The sequence below is a fragment of the Pangasianodon hypophthalmus genome, chromosome 25, assembly GCF_027358585.1.
Source record: "Pangasianodon hypophthalmus isolate fPanHyp1 chromosome 25, fPanHyp1.pri, whole genome shotgun sequence".
Classification (NCBI taxonomy): domain Eukaryota; kingdom Metazoa; phylum Chordata; class Actinopteri; order Siluriformes; family Pangasiidae; genus Pangasianodon; species Pangasianodon hypophthalmus.
In genome coordinates, this window is record NC_069734.1 from 14492601 (window position 1) to 14513336 (window position 20736).

The 20736-nt window shown below is 37.7% G+C and overlaps 1 protein-coding gene across 6 annotated transcripts in view; it reads left to right on the forward strand.

Annotated features, from left to right (window-relative positions):
• Positions 1–20736, forward strand: part of il1rapl1b (interleukin 1 receptor accessory protein-like 1b) — a 350185-nt gene that overhangs the window by 132586 nt on the left and 196863 nt on the right. For all 6 annotated transcript variants that reach the window (XM_053229547.1, XM_034299839.2, XM_053229549.1 and 3 more), the window contains one exon: positions 2786–3065. In XM_053229547.1, coding sequence (XP_053085522.1) covers positions 2786–3065 — 280 coding nt within the window. The remainder of the gene's footprint in view (positions 1–2785; positions 3066–20736) is intronic.

Here is a 20736-nt window from a genome sequence, read left to right on the forward strand (position 1 = left end):
CTTGGTCTTGGCTATAACACTGCTATTCCATTCACAGTGAGAGTAGAGTGAGTGTTGCATAGCAACAGATGGGCTACAGTTGGTTATTTATGTACCTACAAAGTCTGTACATGTGATAGGTTTACCTGATAAAATGGCTAATGAATCACACACATCATTTGGAAGTTGGTAACTAGCAATCACTTTATGTATTATATTATTATACATATTGGGCAGTATTCAGAGTTGAGTTACTCGCACATAGTGAGGGTTTAATAGAGAAATTTTGGACATGAGACCTCAAACATAACTACAGACCTAGGCACTATTCAGACAGTTGCATGTGAATTGTGTGTGGGATGGATTTCTCAGTTTTGTATGATTCTACCCTTGGATGTAAGCCCAGACTAAATGACTATATAAAAGATAATCAGTTTTTTTTTCTAAACTCGATTTCTCATAATATGTCACACAATGTTAAAGCTACGACAGTTCTTCTAATTTAATGTTTTATGACGGTTGGCAAACCAACTTATGGTGCATATTCTGCCACCTACTGGGTTCTGACAGTTCTTCTGATATGAGAGGATATGAGAGGAAGTTGTGTAAAAATGCCCACAAATGGAAGGTGTGTTTTGGTCTGTTGACACACGTCTGTAAGTTCACGAGTGGTTTACATGATTTGTGAATCATTTTTCAACACAAGCAAGTTGGCAGATGAATATGCAATACTAACAAGAAATATTACAGCAAATCAAGTTGCTGTCATAGACTTCATGCATGCAGATAGAGAAGACAGTGGTGATAATTAGGGAATATAAATATGTTTTATCTGTTTTAGCAATTGCTTGTTTTAGTTACAGATTACCATGACGCCTTGCAGTTATTACAGTGCACAAAACAAGTCTTAATTAGCCACAGCTTGATTAGCAAGGTTACCCCCCCCCCCCTGCAGTTCTGCTGAAGCAACCCCTTCCTCCATTGCCATAGCAACAGAGATTATAGCACTTTAATAAGTATCGTCACTCCTGAACCCAGCAGCATTTCAAATACCTTCACATTCCTGTTTTTCATTTTCATTTGCAGCTTGACAGTGAGACAGATTCGGGGGGTGTAAGCTAATTCAGAGGCAATTAGCAAATTCCCTGTTCTGTACCTTTGCTGATTTCTTTTGACTGCACAATTCAGGATACAATTCATTCATTGCATAAAAATATGCACATAAAAAAGTGGTCTGAGATATTACAGTTTTTATATTCCATCGAGATATTACATGTTACTGAAATGAGGCCCTCTAAAAGTTCTAATATCGAAATAAATAACCCAGTAGGTATGATTGACTTATGAATAATGGGGAATGCATTCTGCTCTGTTGATTATTTGCTAAAATGTTTCTTGTGTAAATAAAACATCCACAATTACACAATCAGCTTAGCCTGTTGAGCATTCACACAGCTGCCTTCACCAGCTGTTCCGCTTGGAAGAGAAGTGAGGGAGAGGGGGGAAGGTAGAACAAGAAAGAATAAAAGAGAAAGTAGAAGGACAGATGAAATAAGTGTAACTTGAGTTATTATGCAATTACGATCATCGCTGTCTTGCCTACAGAAAAATATCCAATATGGTGAACTGAATGTGGCTTTCCCTCAGCTGTGTAGGCAGACACAAAGCAAGTGAGGTCTTGCTTAGTACAATTGTATGTTTGTTGGTGTGTGGTGTGTATCTGTAATTTTGTTTACAAAAATCTTGATGAGCAGCTAACATGACTGAATGGCGTCAACATCTTTTGAGATGTGTAGAAGTTTTTTTGTAGTGACGCTTCATATTACCAGAGATGTGACAATGCATAGATGAGTAAATGCATACTTTTCTATTAAATGCGTACTGTCTGTTTGTCTTTTTATTTTTGTCACTGAATATTAGTGGATCAAAGGCTTGATAAAAAATATGACCCATGGTTACTGTATGTTGCTACTGGGCTCATACACATTTACCTTACCTTGTCATTCTTCATTTCATTGTGTCATGTCTTTTTTTGGTCCTTATTTTCCAGTGTTCCCACATGTTCCATTCACTTTGTCCCTATGTTTCATTGCAATTTTGGCAGAGGATAGAGCACAGAGTATGAGAGTGACAGAAAAAGGGACTGAGAAGAAGAGAACATATCAGTTGTCAGAGTCTGTGTAATTTACAAAATCTCAGTGTTATTCTAGACACTATTGCACATATTTTTTTATCTAGGCTCTGTAAAGGTAGCAAATATATATAATGTAGTAAATGCAGTAATCTCTTTAGTCTTGAGTAATCATATACTGAATCAGAAAGAGAAACTCTTCCTCATACTCTTTCTCTCTCTCTCTCTCTCTCTCTCTCTCTCTCCCCCTCCCCCTCTTGCTCGTACTGGGTCACAGCTGGTGCTGTTGCTCAGGCTCTGCTGGATGCTCAGTCAACTGCTATCAATCCACACACAGCTACAGGCAGCCTCAACACACACACACACACACACACACACAGTGCTGCAAGCTTTTGTGCCCCAAATGTTGACACTGAAGAAATGAATCTGTTGCTAAGCAGTTCTTGATTTCTGTTATCTTGTGGTGATAGATCTGTTAATTATTAAAATAGTTTTAAATTAGTTTTTCCCTATAATCATCCAAGCAGTCAAAATATTCAGTGTTTATTCAAGGTTTAACTGTTAAAAATAAATATGTAAATTTTGGAAGTAACACTAAATGCTTTAAAGTTCTATCACCTATGTTATTACAGTTTACACCACTGACATATCCCTTTCTGTTTTATTTATTAACAGTGGATGGCTGTACAGACTGGTCAGTGGACTACTTAAAATACAAAGTTCTTCTTGGCGAGCCAGTGAGGATTAAGTGTGCATTGTTTTATGGATATATCCGAGCAAACTATACCCATGCTCAGAGTGCTGGCCTCAGCCTGATGTGGTACAAAAGTGTGGGCCATGGGGACTTTGAGGAGCCCATTACCTTCGACGGGATCAGGATGAGCAAGGAGGAGGATTCCATCTGGTTTAGACCAGCTGAATTACAAGACGTTGGTCACTACTCCTGTGTGCTACGGTAAGCAGAAAAAACATTCTTTATTACAATCTTTATTTGGGAAAACATTACTGTTTATTTTTTAGGCTTTAAAATGTCATACCCCTAGCTTCAGCTATAAAAGATCACATTATTTTTTATACTTTATTAACAGTTGTATTGTTTTATGAGCTAATGATTATTGTAGTTGTGTTTGAGTTTAAAGTTCAAACACAACTAAAAGAGCATCTCTGTGCAAATGAAAAGTCAATAGACTGGGACTTAGTTGCTAATGAAAGCTATATAATGACATTTTGCAGAAGAGATGAATTACTGGATTGCCAGTGTAAAGATTGCCACACTCTTGTATCTGCTTGTTTTGATGTATTTACTGTATAATCCATTGACTTTCAAAGGCTTTCGTTGTTTTTCTTCTCTCGGAGTGGTGCACTGAAGAGAAAGGGTTATTCAAATACTGTATCATGTATCAGGTTGTTTTAGTCCTCCCATAATAGTTTTTAATGTCTTTTTCCATTGTTCAGCCAGCTGCTACAGAATCCCTCTGCCCCATCACTGCCTCTGTCTCACTGATTTCAACCATGCATTCAGTCCGCACTGCTCAGGGTTGTGGTTGATCCCGATCCTGGGAACACAAATACGCTCTGGGATGCCAGTCCATCGCAGCTCACTGTACAAACACATTCACACCTAGGGGCAATTTAGAGAAGTCAATCCACCTATGTGCATGATTTTGGGAGGTGGGAGGAAACCAGAGAGCCCAGAGGAAACCTACACAGACATGGGGAGAACATGCAAAACGCTGCAAAGACAGGAACCTAAGCTCATGATTGAACTGGGGACCCTGAAGCTGTGCAGCAGTAACGCTACCCGCTATACCACCCAACTGTAATGCATTAAGGAGCAGTGGCACAATTCAGGGCTTGCATCTGCATATCATATCATTGTTTATGAAAGTGCATAAGAATTTGGTGCCATGTGTGTGAAAGATCAACCTAAACCCAGGCTAGTTAAGAACTCTCCATTCACTTGTGGAATTGAAAGGACATAAATTCAACTTCAATCAGTTGTAGCTCTTCCAGAGGTGAGCAAGGACAGAAACCCTCTGGAGTGTCTTTGGTTGTCCTGCTGCTCTTTTAAAAACTAGAGAGCAACACGCAGAGAGCACTAAACATTGCTTGTAAGGAATTTTGTAAAATATCAGCATGGTATAATCACACACCTTTTTTTATTGACTCTGAGTCGGTGGTGGCCTGATATGTCCTCAGGCATCCTAGTATCTCCAACAAGGAGAGACTATGTTTTTAGTGCAGCAGGTGAATATAAAAGTTTGAGTATATATTCAGATTTGAAAATTGTTATTGAGGTGAAATAAAATAAGGGCCACTAATCTCCTTGTACATTGATGCAATCAATTACATTGATGGACAAAGACCTTGAACATAAGTTGATTTTTCTTGTGATATCGGCTCGAGTGAGGAGCAGTATTAAGTGCCACTGTCTGACAGTTTTATGTAACAATATGTCATTTTGAAATTTATGTTTTGGGCAGTAAATACACTCAGAAACTATGGAATTCCATTTGAAGTCATTATTAAATTCTTAAGTATGATGGTATTAACTAATAAATTATTATAATTGTTTTCAAGTCCACAAAAGTATTTTTTTCCTTACAAAGAAGATCAGAGGAGACAATCAGAGAAATTGCTTATCTCAAGGACAAAGTTGTTTTATGGATAAAATTCTGAATTAAATTAAAGTGAGCCATAAGTGTATGAAGCAGATTAGTGCTCAATTTATCCTTCAAAACATGGGCATGTTTTCTTTACAGGAGAGTCCATTGAATTAACCAAATCATTATTTCGTTAATTTGACAACTCAGAATAGTGAAATAAAAGCCTTATTTAATAGCATAACATCCCAAATACACATTTAAAATTAATTAACTTGATTTAGTATCTTGTAACTGTATTAATTTGTGCAAACAATTAACTTTGCCATGGTAGCACAGAACTTCACTACCCATCAGCCCCTGTATGTCACATGAGCTTGTCACATGCCTCATTTATCCCCCTCACCTGTGTCTCATTATGCCTTGTTAAGCACCCTGTTTAAGTTCTGTTGGCTGTGTGTTTCTTTGTATAGCTTTTGTCATGTGTCACCCATGTTGTGGTTTGTTCCTTGTCTAGAGTCCATGTTCATGCATATAGGCTTGTTTTGGTTATTTGTTTATTTCACTTAAATTCAATAAAGACCTAGCACTTGTATCCTTCTCCAACTACCATATCTGACAGAAGCTAGACGAACCTATGGATACAGCTTGACATTCAAATTGACATACTGTTCAAGACTCTGAATATGGCCCTTTAAATTTCTCGCTCCAGCACTGTGTCTGTTATGTTACTATGCTTTTGTTAATGGTCAGTTTGGCTCTTTGTTTTGACTCCCGTCTGTTTACCAGTCTCTCATTTGCCTTGTCTAGTTTATGCCCAGTATTGTTTAGCCATTTTAGATTGTATGGCTGAGTGGGTTTTAATAAAAACCATAAATATTCCCTGCACCATATTTCCACCTTCATGACATGTATGTATATTTGGAGTTACCAACCTTAATTCTTAAGTTTGCTATAATTCAATATCTTCTCTGTAATGCAGGGGGTTGAAAAATGATAAATTCTCCTCTCTCTCAGTGTGCCACTCTAATCTTCTGCATTGTGTAATCAGGCTGAAAATAGGGTGTAGGGATTGTTTGTGTGTTGCTTTTTAGCTACACACAAATACTCAGACAAATTAGGGATAACAATTACTTGACCAGAATTGTAAGGACTAATCCCATTCTGTATTTGTGCCACCGCCTCTCTTTTCCCAGGTTGCTTAAAGTTTTGGTGCTGCTCTGAAGGCTAGCGGTTCAGTGGGCAGTGACAGGGGGCAGAAAAAACAGTCTATTTATCTCCACAGCATTACACTGATAGAGTGAAGTGATGGCTCTTGCTCAGATTCCTGCTTTTTCAGAGCTATAGTACAGTGCCAAAGTGAGGTACGGCAGGGAAAAGAGGATATATCTGATCTTGCCACAGAAAGAGAGTGACAGATAAAGTGACTGAGGAGAAGAAATATATCTCTAAAATGTAAGATGTCACAGTTGATGTAATTTAGTAAATCCCAAACTGCTAGACATCATTGCACACACACACACACCGATCAGCCATAACATTAATACCACTGACAGGTGAAGTGAATAACATTGACTATCTCATTACAATGGCACCTGTCAGGGGGTGGGATATATTAGGCAGCAAGTGAACAGTCAGTTCTCAAAGTTGATGTGTTGGAAGCAGGAAAAATGGGCAAGCATAAGAATCTGAGTGACTTTGACAAGGGCTAAATTGTGATGGCTATATGACTGAGTCAGAGCATCTCCAAAACAGCAGGTCTTGTGGGGTGTTCCTGGTATGCATTGGTTAGTACCAACCAAAAGTGTTCCAAGGAAGGACGATCGGTGAACCTGCGACAGGTTCCTGGGTGCCCAAGGCTTACTGATGTGCATGGGTAGCGAAGGCTAGCCTATCTGGTCTGATCCCACAGAAGAACTATTGTAGCACAAATTGCTGAAAAGTTAAAGCTGGCTATGATAGAAAGGTGTCAGAACACACTGTGCATTGCAGCTTGCTGCGTATGGGGCTGCGTAGCCACAGACCTGACCAAGTGCCCTTGCTGACCCCTGTCCACTGCCAAAAGCACCTACAATGGGCATGTGATCATCAGAACTGGACCGTGGAGCAATGGAAGAAGGTGGCCTAGTTTGTTGAATCACGTTTTCTTTTACATTATGTGTTTGGCTGGGTGCATGTGCATCGCTTATCTGGGGAAGAGATGGCACCAGGATGCACTATGGGAAGAAGGCAAGCCGGCGGAGGAAGTGTGACGCACTGGGCAATGTTCTGCCGGGAAACCTTGGGTGTTTCATGGGGATGTTACTTTGACACGTACCACCTGTCTAAATATTGTTGCAGACGAAGTACATTTCCTCATGGCAATGGTGTTCCCTAATACCAGTGGCCTCTTTCAGCAGGGTAATGCACCCTGCAACACTGCAAAATTGTTCAGGAATGGTTTGAGGAACATGACAAAGATTTCAAGGTGCTGATTTGACCTCCAAATTTCCCAGATCTCAATCCGATTGAGCATCTGTGGGATGTGATGGACAACCAAGTCTGATCCATGGAGGCCCCACCTCGCAACTTACAGGAAATAAAGGATCTAATATTTTGGTGCCAGATACCACAGAACACCTTCAGCGGTCTTGTGGAGTCCATGCCTCGATGGGTCAGAGCTGTGAATAATATATATCTGTGCTTTATAAAGGTACGAAAGATATACCATGTTGTCGCCTCTTTAATCTCTAGTAATCACCAACTGAATCAGAAAGAGAACCTTTAAATAATAACTATTAATAACTATTTATCTCCCCAAATCCCTGGATCATAATAAGGCACCTCTCACTGCAAGCTGGCACAAAGCTATAATGAATGATTTGATGAGAAAAAGGGTTTACTGGAATTTCTCTACTTTCCACAGAAGTTCTTTCACTGAACTTCACGTGCTCTCTCTATGGTGAATTTCAGCTGCTTATCTGTGGAATCAATTGCATTAAAAGTGAATATGTATATTATATGTATGCATAATTATATGGTAATAATGCATTAACCTCTGAGGTAAAGGGTGTCTTTTTTGAAAGGCTCATTAGGACACTTCATTAAAGGGAAGGCTGGTTTTAGAAGACTTTCTTCCTCTGTTCCCTTTTCCCTCTCTTGCTCTGCTTGAGAAATTTAATGTTACACACTTCATTTCCTTGCTAATTTAACCTTCTCTCTGAATCAAAATGTACTTTCATCCTAACCATAATCACAGAAATGATAAAATGGGGAAAATATTAATTTCTTCTTGAAGCTTAATCCAGGTTTTCAAGAGTTAAACCATGTCAGAATGATCTTTCATAGAGGAAATTTGAACATTTTAACAGGTACACTATATAGCTGAAAGTATGTGGACACTTGGCTACCTGACCATTTGTATGCTTTATCATTAAGAATTCCCTTCACTAGAACTAAGGGACCTAGCCCAAAACCTGTTCCAGTTTCTGTTCCTGAGATCCATTAAGTTATGATTTGCCAAGGTTGGAGTGAAAGAACTCAAGTGGTCTGTACAGAGCCCTGACCTCATCCCCACTGAACATCTTTGGGATGAATCTGAAAGCTGACTGCGCCCCAGGCCTCCTCACCTGACACCACTAATGCTCTTGTGGCTGAATGGACACAAATCCTCACAGCCACACTCCAAAACTTAGCAGAAAGCCTTCCCAGAATAGTGGATTTAATTACAGCAAAGGGGGACTAAATCTGGAATGGGATGTTCAAAAAGCACGTATGGCTGTGATGGTCAGGTGTCGTCAGTCTTGTAGCCATATAGTGTACTTAACATGTCTTCAGAATTTCATAAATATTTGTGTGCCTAAGAATAAACATAACATATACAAATAATAAAAGCTTGCATGCTTTTTCTTCAGAATCAGAATCATATAAACACTCCTGCTAGCACAACACAGGGCACAGTCACCTTGCAGTCACATATACCGAGAGAAAATAAAGATGCTAGCCAGGCTCAAGTAATATTTTTACTTGAAATGTGAGGACAGAACACCACAGCTTGTAGCTAAAACATTTGCTAACTGTAACTTTTTTTTCACAAGTATGAAGTGCTACATTAAAAATGGGAATTTCTATACTCATTTGTTTTCCTTAGCCTGTAGTAATGCACCAAATTTGCTCTCTATATATTATTACATTACATTAGCCATCATTTTTGGCCTGATGAAGAAACCGTGAGAGGAACCAGGCTCAAAAGGGAACCCTTCCTCATCTGGGTGACACCGGAGAGTTATAAATAATTCCCTTCTAAACTGTATACTATATGGTCAAAAAGTTCAATTGTGTAAACGCGAAAGTTCATTATAGTTTACAAATGAAGTCTATTTTGTTGAAGTTATCAACTGTTCACTAATGGGGAATTGAGTGCAAAACTTTTCATGGGAATTGCAGTCCTAAAACTATCAAAGCAATTGTAGTCCTAAGCCATCTTAGCAAAACTGTTCATATCAACTGAAGTCCAAAGCCATCTTCGTGGTTTCTAAGTGGCACCATCCACAGTAATCTCTTGTCACTTTAGGCTGTCTATGTGGGGCTATTTTCAGCAGTTTCCAAATGATGAGAAATCTAACCAGAAGTAGGACATCAGGATGGATCAGGCAGGACTGGAGAGCAGAAGGGGTCAGGATCACGGGCATCTCAGGAGTAGCATGTGTAGCTCGACAAAGAGAGAGAGAGAGAGATTGTTAGGTATACTAATTGTCATGTAATGGTTAAAGAGTGCAAGCAGGGACTCCGGCAAGACTAGCTATGACAGCATAACTAAAAGGGAGAGCCAGAAGGTAACACAGACATGAGGGCGCCCTGGGACATAAAGCAGCCTGCCACTCCACCGTCAAGAAGATGAAACCTGTATTGTCACACATACACGTGCAATACAGAAAAATTATTTTCTTCACATGTCCCAGCTTGTTAGGAAGCTGGGGACAGAATGTAGTGTCAGCCATAATACGGCACACCTGTGCTATCATAGTGAACCTAGATTAAGCTCAGGAGATGATGGGCCAAGACAAAAAGGTTGGGTCCTTGTTTTGGAAACAGTGAGCATTAAAACCTGATTGATCCGGATTTTGTGCCAGCAGACTTATGCTCCAGAGGACAGTAACATAAATAATAATGTGTAACCATTTTGGAACTGCACCATAGAGTAAGGTTATGTAGTTAGACTGATCTGACACAAATTTGTGATTTAAATGGATAATTGTGTCTTAACAGAAGAAGTTTAGAGGAAATGTGGCTGTGGTGTCCTAGTGGTTGCAGAGAACAGCACTTGTTTACCTGGATATAGTGTGTGTGTGTGTGTGTGTGTGTACATGTGGTGAGCAAGGAGGGGGCTCTACTCTTCTTGCCACTTAAACCACCATTCAAAGTATATTAGCATTAAACAGCACTGCTACTACTGTGAAATAAATGACATAAAACTATGAAACATTCTAATGGAGAAAGGAAGACTGAGAAAATGTTTCATGGGCTGTATCGTGTCAGTGTCACAGGTCAGCATTGTAAATACGAGTTTCCTCCCTGGAGACACACTCCCTTCTCCAAGACACATTTTTGGTGACTGTGTGTGAAATCAGATTTATAATCGTTTAGAAGAGACATGAGATGGCTAGTGGTTGTAAGAATAAGGAGTCATTGTAATGATGTATATTGTAGCAGCACTGTCACCTGTCTCTGACAGAATGGTGTCAGTGGTGGATAATTTTGGCATATAATTTTGTTTAAACAGAAGTCATGCTTTAAATGTAAAACAGTAACGCTTTACAATACTGTTTAACAGCTTATAGTGAAGTGAAGTGACTAGTGGCCAAGTATGGTAACCCATACTCGGAATTTGTGCTCTGCATTTAACCCATCCAAGTGCACACACACACAGTAGTGAACACACACACACACACACACACTGAACACACTCCCGGAGCAGTGGGCAGCCTTTTTTGCTGCGGCGCCCGGGGAGCAGTTGGGGGTTTGGTGCCTTGCTCAAGGGTCTCACCTCAGTCGTGGTATTGAGGGTGGGGGAGAGCGCTGGTCATTCACTCCCCCCACCTACAATCCCTGCCAGACCTGAGACTCGAACCCACAACCTTCAGGTTCACCTTCGGGTTGCAAGTCCGACTCTCTATCCATTAGGCCACGACTGCCCCCTATAGGCAGGATCTAAGCAGAAATGAATGAATAGTTCTTCATTAACACACATTCCTATTGACTACTGAGAACTCCTTGTTAATTACTCCTAACAATGTTAGGAGTTAATTATTAACTATGCAGTAATTACTGAGTCTTGCATTTCTCCTGCAGAACTACTAGCTAACTATGACTTTTTTATGATAACTAACTACTGTTTAATTACTGATCACACAGGCATCAGTTCCCATGTTCCTCCTGGAGATCTACTACCTTAATATACCTTAACCTATACCAATACCTCAGTGACTAAAATGTGATTGTTTAAATGTGTTATTATGCGTAGGTCTCCTCAGAGGAGTACAGGGTCAGAGTGTTGTTTTTATTTAGCCAGTCTAGGTGTGAAAAAAAAGAAATGGACAACAATAACGACAATAATTGAGAAAATATTCTCCATTCACATAGTTTTTGGTAAATAATTTTCTTTTAAATAATAAAAAATAGTAATGAATTACAATGTATAATACTGTTTCACATCTTCATTAACTACTGAAGGACAACACAATTTTTTGAACTCATCCATATAGTTAAAATACATGCAAACAACATTTTTAAGTGATTCATACAACTTGCAGCTGTTATGGAACAAATAGGGCTGGCAATTAATTTAAAGGTTACAGTCTAATTTCTTAAAATATATATTATTCAAAAAAATATAGTAATAAACAAATATTAACACTAGCGTACAATTTGCTCGTATTACATAAATTACAGAAAGTTAAAAAAAAACTGTTGCTTGACAGGTTGAGAAGGCAAAATTTTATAATTTACTTTAGTATTTTATATTAATTTCTCTTTATGTACCTGCAGTAATGTTTTAGCCCAGTTGTCCTTTTTTTTTTTAGCCTACTCAAATCTGTGTAACGCCCAGCAATCTCTAACGTTTTTTTTTTAATGCAGAATCTCAAATGATTTCCTCCTTATTAGAGCTTTCAATTACATGAGGTATGTTTTAATGTAGTTGTAAAACCTATGTAGTGCATCCTGTTGCCACTGCAGTATCATTTGAGATTCAACCACATAAAATAAGCAACTCTACTCAGTGCCTGATCACAATGTATAACAATATATAGTTATAGGAGTAATAGGAGTTTGGATGTGTATGTGTTATTACATCAATAAAAAAAAAAACAATATAAAGTTATTAACGAATATAAAATACAGACTGATATTGTTCTAAAATTTATATTAGATGTACAATGTTAAGAAATTTAATCGCTCAGTAGAGTCACTCTTTGTTTGTGGTTGAATCTCAAATGACATTCTAATGGCAAAGTAGTGCACTACATAGGTTCTACAAAAGTATTAAAACATACCCTATGTAGTGAGAAGCACTAGTAAAGAGGAAATCATTTGAGATTCTCCATAAAAAATCATGGGCTTTACACAGATTTGAGTAGGCTACGAAATGATAACCAGGCTAAACTATGACAGTATGTATATAAAGGGAAATGAGTATGAAACACTAAAGTAAATGATAAAATTGTGACACTGCCTTCTCATAATATTCTTTGTTTAAAAAAGTGACAGCTTTTTTTTTCGTTTTAGATTCTGTATTTTATGAAATACGGGCAAATGGTATGCTAATGGTTAATGTCTGTTCAGTTTATTATTATTATTTATTTTAATTGTTTTAAGTAATTAGTTAATGATTTGCACTTTTGTAAGACATTGACTGGTTAAATAAAAACAATACTCCAACCCTGTGCTCCTCTGAGGAGACCTACTAGTAGTTTTTAGTAGTTAATAGGAATAAGCTATGTGTTAATGAAGGACAATTCATTCATTCTTGATTAGTTTCTGTATAGTTGCCTATGAGTTGTTGAACACTGTTATAAAGTGTTGCCTAAAATATATCTGAAAATCTAAAAATATTTATAAGGAACATTAAAGAACCAATCACTCAAGAAATGCCTGTGGACCTATGAAAATTGCTATGAATCATGAAGTATATTTAACAAGATAAAGACCCAATCACCATGAACTGGCTAAGTTAAACAGCTACTCAACTGGTGTTTTGGATGTTCTTTGTAACGCTGTTGTTTTTGTAAGAAAAACATTTCACCAGATGAGCTGTGACTGATCCTCTGGACTATCAGTAGGCCTGCCTCAGTCGAGCCAAGTGCTCTGGATGGGGTACACTGTTTCATGTGATCAGCAAGATACACACAGGGCTAAACCATTAGGAGCTCTAAACATGTTTAACAGAACCTTATAGCCAATGCAAAATTTAACAGGCACCAGTGTAGCTTGAATAACCTTTTTGCTGGAAAGGATGCACACTGCTGCATTCTGAATAAGCTTAAGCTTTCTTAAAGACACAGCAGGGCTGCCAGCAACACATTACGATAGTCCAGTCCACTTTATTTTTTAGCATTGTGTAGGGTTAGTATATTTCTTATTTCGATTATGTACCTCAGATGAAGTAATGAATCAGCCATTTTAAAGATTTTACTTACATGGGAATCAAATGAGAAAAAGCATCTAGCGTTACAACAAAGGTCTTAACTGTAGAGTTTGGTTTCACATAGCTTTCACAAGCTTTCAAGCGCTAGGGTGAAATTGAAACCTTTTTTGGGGAACTTGTTCAGATAAGCTTGCTAAGGTAGTCTCATATTGTATGTTGTTCAGTAAAACAACTTAACATGAGTTTAATCTCTGTCTACATGGTAAAATATTTTTGGAAAAATCCCAAACAACCTTGAAAAAAAAACAACAAACTGTTGTCCGTAGGCTTGGAAAAGCTCAGCTCATGGAGTAAAGCCAGCTCAGAGATGACATGAATGTAAAATGAATGCTCTTGGCAGGTTTTAAAGCCTTGCCTCAAATCTGCTGAATTCATCGCTGAGTGTTGAGCACAACTATTAGCCCAAGTGCCCAAAATAAAACCAATGAAAATGTCTTAGAGTTCGTAGTGGCAGCGTAATCACTTCTCTTTACGTGAACAGAGCTTTATTTAGGATGTTAGTTATGATTTATCACCTAAGCTAGAATTTTATGACAGTTCGTGAAAATATGTGTAGCACACTATACAGTATATTGTGACAATATGTATTTATAATGTATCATGATAAAACCGTCTGGCTGAATGTTTATTTATTTATTTATTTATTTATTTATTTATTTATAGTTTTTAACTGTGTTGTGCAGAAGGGATGCAAAAAGAGTAATGGCAATTCAAACTCATCCCTTGAACCATGTCACACTTGTGCTTGTGTTAAAAACAATGGATTCTTTGAATGGTTACAAAACACCTTCAACTCTTGACATTTTCTCTTCTGACCCATTTACCCTGTCTTCTGGTATTGATTATCAGCCTCACTTTCCACTTTATTTTCCCCCTCTGTCCTACTCCCTTACTTCCTTCATGATCCTAAGGCTGTGATGCCTGCTTCCTGCCAGTGCCTGCTGGATATTTATGGATTTTCTGCATGGTCCTCCATGCCATACTTTTCCACAGCTGGCATGCTGAGGGGGCGAGTGACGGCTATCTCTCAGCCTGGTGACAGGGGATCGTGCCTCGTACGGCACTTTTTCACTTTACTTAGGCCAGCCCTCCATACAATAAATCCAGCTCACCTGTCCTAACACACACACACACACAGAGCATGGACTAAATGGGGATTTATACTGAGGCACATTTGCTGTGGTTGGACAGGCATGTATAATGAATCAGCAAGCAACATTCATGCAGAATATAAATACATGCTGCTTGCCATTAGCGAAGCACTTAGATTATTTTTTATGCAAGGATTGGAATAAAGTGGAATGTAGTTAGAATAGTAATTATCATTTGTATATGTAAAAAATCTGTCTCAAAGTAACATTACAAATAAGGTTTTGTCTATATTGCTTCACAAATACAGATCAAAGTAGAATATAAGTAAAAAAATATATGTATAAAAATAAAAAAAGTACCACCACAGAAATCAAATGCTAAACTCTAGAATATTTTAAGAGAAGTGAAGTCAGGGCTAAAATAATGGTGAATAGTGAGCATCCTTATAACCTACAGGTAGGGCAAGCATTTTCAGATATCAAACTGGAGCCCAGTATCATCCTCATATCTTTTTCGTTTTATTATTACACAATCATCTCAACGCTAGTTATAATTATCAAATTATGTACACTTCTAATAAATGAGAATGACAAGATGGATGTAGAAAGACTGATTTTGTATAACAACATAAACTGTATAAATTGCTTAACCAGGCAAGTAAACATAAAGAGATCAGGGCCTGCAATTATACAGACAGTTCTTTGTTAAGAGTTTCTCCTTAAAACCTATTCACCAACCCGCTAAGAGGATCTTTTGCTAATGAAATCCTAAGCTAAGAGGAATGGTGGGGAGTGATGAGAGTTTGATGAATGAATAACATGGTAGTAGACTGAGGTAAACTCAACTTAAATAACAATAACACAATGTCATATTGGGAAAAAGAAAGTGACACTAATTTTATGTATGAAAAACAAAACTCTAAATAATTACATAAATAATTTGTTCTGCTAATTGTTAACACTTCACATTAATGAGAAGATTTTGATTAAATTTACACTGAAAGGTGCAATAGTCATTTTTTATTTTTACTAGTACAAAGTTCCTGGAAAATATGTAAAAATTTCAAATATTTTGATTAAAAAAATGCTTGAGCAATGGCATCAGCACAAGTATTATGTGGCTGAGAAAACCTTTTTGGACAACTGTGGGCTATGAAGGCCTGCTTGTGTGTGTTTAAATAGGTCTTTTTATAGACATTCCCCAATGCCCTTTTACTTCACCTCCACCTCCCCATCAGGAAGACATGGCAGAATCTGGTACGCATTCAGCATGGCCAGTTACTTTAATTCCAAAAAACTTTTAATGACAAGAATAAATACTGGTAGAGCTTTTCCAATGTGGAGAAATTTCACACAGTGTCAGTCTCTGGTATTTACACAGAATGGTGCAAAGAACAAAAAACATCCTGTGTGCAGAAGGTCTGCAGGCTGAAACACCTTGTTGATAAGGGAGATCAGAGGAGAATGAACAGACTGGTCTGAGCTGACAGGAAGTCTATAGTAACTCAAATAAGCACTCTTTACAACTGTGGTGAACAGAAAAGCATCTCAGAACACACAACACATCAAACACACAGAAACATGTATACATATTATATTCATTCACACACAACAGTATAATCAGTACTTTCATGTCTGTACTCCTCTGGATGAGGACATCTCCCTGCTGATTGAGTTTGACCTTTTCAAAGCAAATTGCAGAAACACTGAGTTTTTCTCTCTTCACTTATCCTTCTGTGGGTATTTCTTAGAAATTACAGCCTGTCTCCATGTACTGTATCTAATCCATTAAGCAGCACTGTTTTTGTTGCACATACCCATGCACTCCACATACACAGACTATATGTGAATGTGTGTGTGAGAATGATGATAGGTTGGTGCATGGGTGCTTCAAGTCTGACGAAAAGTATTAGATCCCATTCATAATATGCTTATTGGAGATTTATAGCTTATAAATTGTAGATATGGGGAAGTACAAGGAAACGCTTCCTAGAGTATGTTTGGGGGCCTCATCTTTTCTCTTTTACATACACATGCCCACATATAGTCCTGTCAAGAAATCCATCAATCAGAGACACAGACTCCAAATAATATAATGTACTATATAAGTGATAGTCCTTTTGTGGTCCTTTTCTGCTGATGGATGGGGTGAAGGGGGGGCAATACATTGTGCATAGCAATAGATGGGCTACGGTTAGAAGTATTCCACATACCAAGTGCCTAGTAGCTTAACCTGGTAAATGGCCAAAGAGTGTCAGGACAGGGCAGGTGTGCCTAATAAACTTGCAACTCAGTATATATTTTTTTTTTCCTTTTATTTCTTTTAACTGATGATTTGTAGATTTGTAGATGATTTGTAGAAAAGTAGTCAAAACTTCTTTTTAGCATACAACCTCAGCCATGGTGGATAAACAAAATCTTGCTTATTTTACGGCAAAGCCAGATTATACTATAAAACCTTCTGATGGCTAGAATCATGCTACTTTTTAAGATTAAAAAAAACTTTAGTGGTTCATGACATTTAAAATAAAAATATTTGCGTACACAATATTTGTGTATTTGCAGTGAGCAAATCATCCCATTTCTGTGCTTATCTTCTGATATTTCTCTGGCTGTACCATTTGTCCTTGTCAGCCCCTGAACTGCAATTTTGCAAGTTTGCTGCTTTTAAATTCTTAGCTCTAGTCTGTGTTATATTTCCCGAGGCCTGCATAAGAGGAAAGGAAAGATACCTGCAGGACGACACAGTCTGATAGCTCCTACACTGACCTTCTTACTATCTGATGTATAGCTTTATCTTTCAAGCAAAATGTCAGAATGCAGTTCTTTAGCTAAATCAAATTACCTTGGCTCTCTGTGCCAACATCTCTCCTCCCTCTGCACCCCTGCTTAGCCAGTGCCAGGAGTCAAAGTCAAACACAATGCTGCAGCTGTCACTCAAAGCATGATGGGATATTACTTAAATGGTGATCCTATAGGGAAAGATCCATGTGTGTGTGTGTGTGTGTGTGTGTGAGAGAGAGAGAAAGAGAGAGAGACTCCTCACATATTAAGACATGCCTTCTATTAATCTTCATTCTCCAGATTTCAGTAAATAAATAAATATTAATATTAATATTAATGACTCTACAGTAGTTTGAAGGGTTTGAGGGTTTTATAGCTTTCATTATAAACATGTTTATGTCATACACTCTTGACACAATGGTAGATCGCGCAGTGGTGCCTCTTTTTTCTCATGTTAGCGCCAAAATCGGTGCAGGACTACTTCTTGTTCATAGTTTATGTTTCATATCCATAGCTCATGTTTAGACTCAGTTTCTTTATTGTTTGTTTGTTTGTGTTTCACCTGTAGATAAACCACTTGCATCCAACTCCTGAATCCCTGACAGAAACAATAAACATATCAAAACAAGTGCATTATATAATATAAACTTGCGATTTGAAATACAGTCAGCGCTACTATCACATGCTGTATTTAATGATTTTAGTATTTTCTGATTCCTTCTGCTTTATTTTAGTGTTATTGCTAAGAGAGCAATAATTTACTAATTCAGTCAAATTGATTTTGGGGCAGATTAAATTAAATAAAAAAAATTTTGAACAATTAGATGAAAAGAGAAAAGGAGATAAAGTTACCAGTAATTTTTCATATTGAATTTTTCATATTGGTGATGTGGAGCTCAGCTAATTGAAGACATTTTCATCTCTGCCTGCTGTCCATGTACTGAAAGTGCAAATTTCCACCAAGGTTTTCATGTTAACCAAATTAGCTTTCATTTATTATAGATGATAAACAAGGCTTAGTTTCAACTTAATTAAAAAGACAAATAGTTCTTTTAACGCGATAAGCATTAACTTCTTTGTAGCTTTTCAATGCTTTTGCTTTACACACCAGAGAGGAAAGACACACAGAGGAGGGTAGAAGAGAGATAAGATGAGGGAGATGAAGACAAAGAAATTCATTGTTCTGTTCATTATTCTGCTTATACACTCTATACACTTCAGCTGACCACACTCATTTTATTACCTGCTGAAGTACGCAATATTTTTATGCAGTAGTTTTATATATAAGCTCACTGTGTAGATAACATAATATTCAGCTCAATTACAAGAGAGAGAGAGAGAGAGAGAGAGAGAGACAATGCCTGAGAGACTTTTTAGGATGGGGTGGGAAGTCTTAAAGTAGAGCCTTGACATATAAGTGACATGTATGTGTCTGTAAGTTTGAGATGCTGTAAGTGTGAGGTGCTGGTAGTGGGCAGTGGGTGTTAAATGCAGGCCAAGTGGGCGTCATGTGGCTGAACCGTTTCAGTAATAATTAATCAACAGGCCTCCACGCACAGGTCGCATCCCGAAGCCATGTGTGTTTACTGACCTTCCACCAGGTCATAAATAAGCACTGGCCATAAAGGAGTGATTTAGTAGGATGTTCCCACCACAGCTCCAGTCCCACTGGTCTGAACAGACTGTGGCCAGGGTGACACACACACACACACTCGCTTTATTGACTATTAGAGAAAAGCCAATGCGTTGATATGACAAAGTAATTTAAGTATTTTTTTATAAACAGCAATGAAAAGAGGAAAAATGAACTAATAGAGAAAAAACACAAATGTCTATAAAAATAATCATTTAGGTGAAAGGCCAAACAGTCCCCCCCCCCCGCAATCTCTCTCTATCTGTAGCCCACCCACCTCTGTCCGAGTATCAGGCAACTAACATATTCAAAGGTCAAATGCCTTGTGCTCAATATATTACTTTTACTGCCTGTATGTTGATTTAATTGAATGTCTGGTTGTACTCCCTAGAATGGCACTCAATCACTTTAGCCAGACAAAATTTAATCCTGGATTTGGGTGGTGAGCCTTTTTTTTTTATAATTATATGATTTGCTGGAATGGAAGCTCATGGATTATTTCCTATATTCTTAGCTGTGCTATGGGCATTCAGCCTACATCTACACTTATTTCTCCTTCACATCTGATTAAGAGACTTCTTTATTTAACTGCTGGTTGCCATAGTTTCACCAGGCTAGGGCAATAAGGCTAAACATACAACACAAGTATTTACAGAACATATGCAAAACCACCAATTTCACCCAAAAAACCTAAAAATTTCTATGTTAGACCACAAATCTATTCTGACTTACATAAAAAAAACATCACCATCTACTGTCAGAATGAGCATTTTATTCACGATTTCTGCTTCCTGTATTTCTGTTTTCCCTAGCCTAGCCTAATCCACAAGATATGCAAATTCTTAAAGAGAAATAACAAAGATTCTTTGGTTTGTCCCTCTGGGCTAATCCTTAAAGGATCTGTGTAAAATGCTAGCACAGAGTGTTTCTCTCTCAAAAAAGGTTCCAAGTATAGAATCCCTTGGGACTGCTAGAGCTGTTAACCATCCACAGAACAATTGAGAAACCTTCTTCTAAAAGAAAAATTTCCATATAACTGATTATTTGATGTCCATTATTTTCCCTTCAAGCTTTTTAATCCCTGACACAAAAGGTCAAGCATGATATTTTAGCAGCATTCTTTTATTTTTTTGTCACAAAACTGCATAAACATTAAGAATTAAACAGGTTAACTTTACAGTGACGAACTGGAAGTGTCAGAATTTTTTGTTATTAAAATGTGACTGATGCTATGACACTTGTCTAAAAGGAGGGCAGCATGAAATTACATGAAACTCCTTAAATCCTTAAATTAGCTGAGCAGAAACGAAAATTACTTTGTTGTGTGAAATTGATTTGTTCACATTTGTTCATATTCTATTGTATTTCATGTCATTTCTCAAGTGTTGTCAAATATTCAAATTGAAAATGACATGAACAAAGACTTGAATAAATTATGTGCAAGTATGCATGAAAAAACATCACATATCATTTCACAGGAAAGTATATGTTCTTTTCTGTATATGTGGAAAAATTTGCACACGAACACAAGAATGTGCCCATGCACAAACCCTTCATGCAACATCAGCAGTGAACCCAAGTACAGTTAACACTTCAGCAGATTTTTCCCAAAGGAACTGTTTTTCTCCACTACTTGTCCAGAGGAGACTGGATATACAGTTGCCATGCCATCTCTGCTCCTAGCTATAATACACACAGAAGCACAGTAATACCGTTATGACATTATCATCCGTATATTTTAATCCTGCTCCTCACCAGAATCCCACGAGTGTAAAACCATTCTTTCATCTACAGATGAGACAAAACAAAGAGACAAAGACAGAACAGGGGCA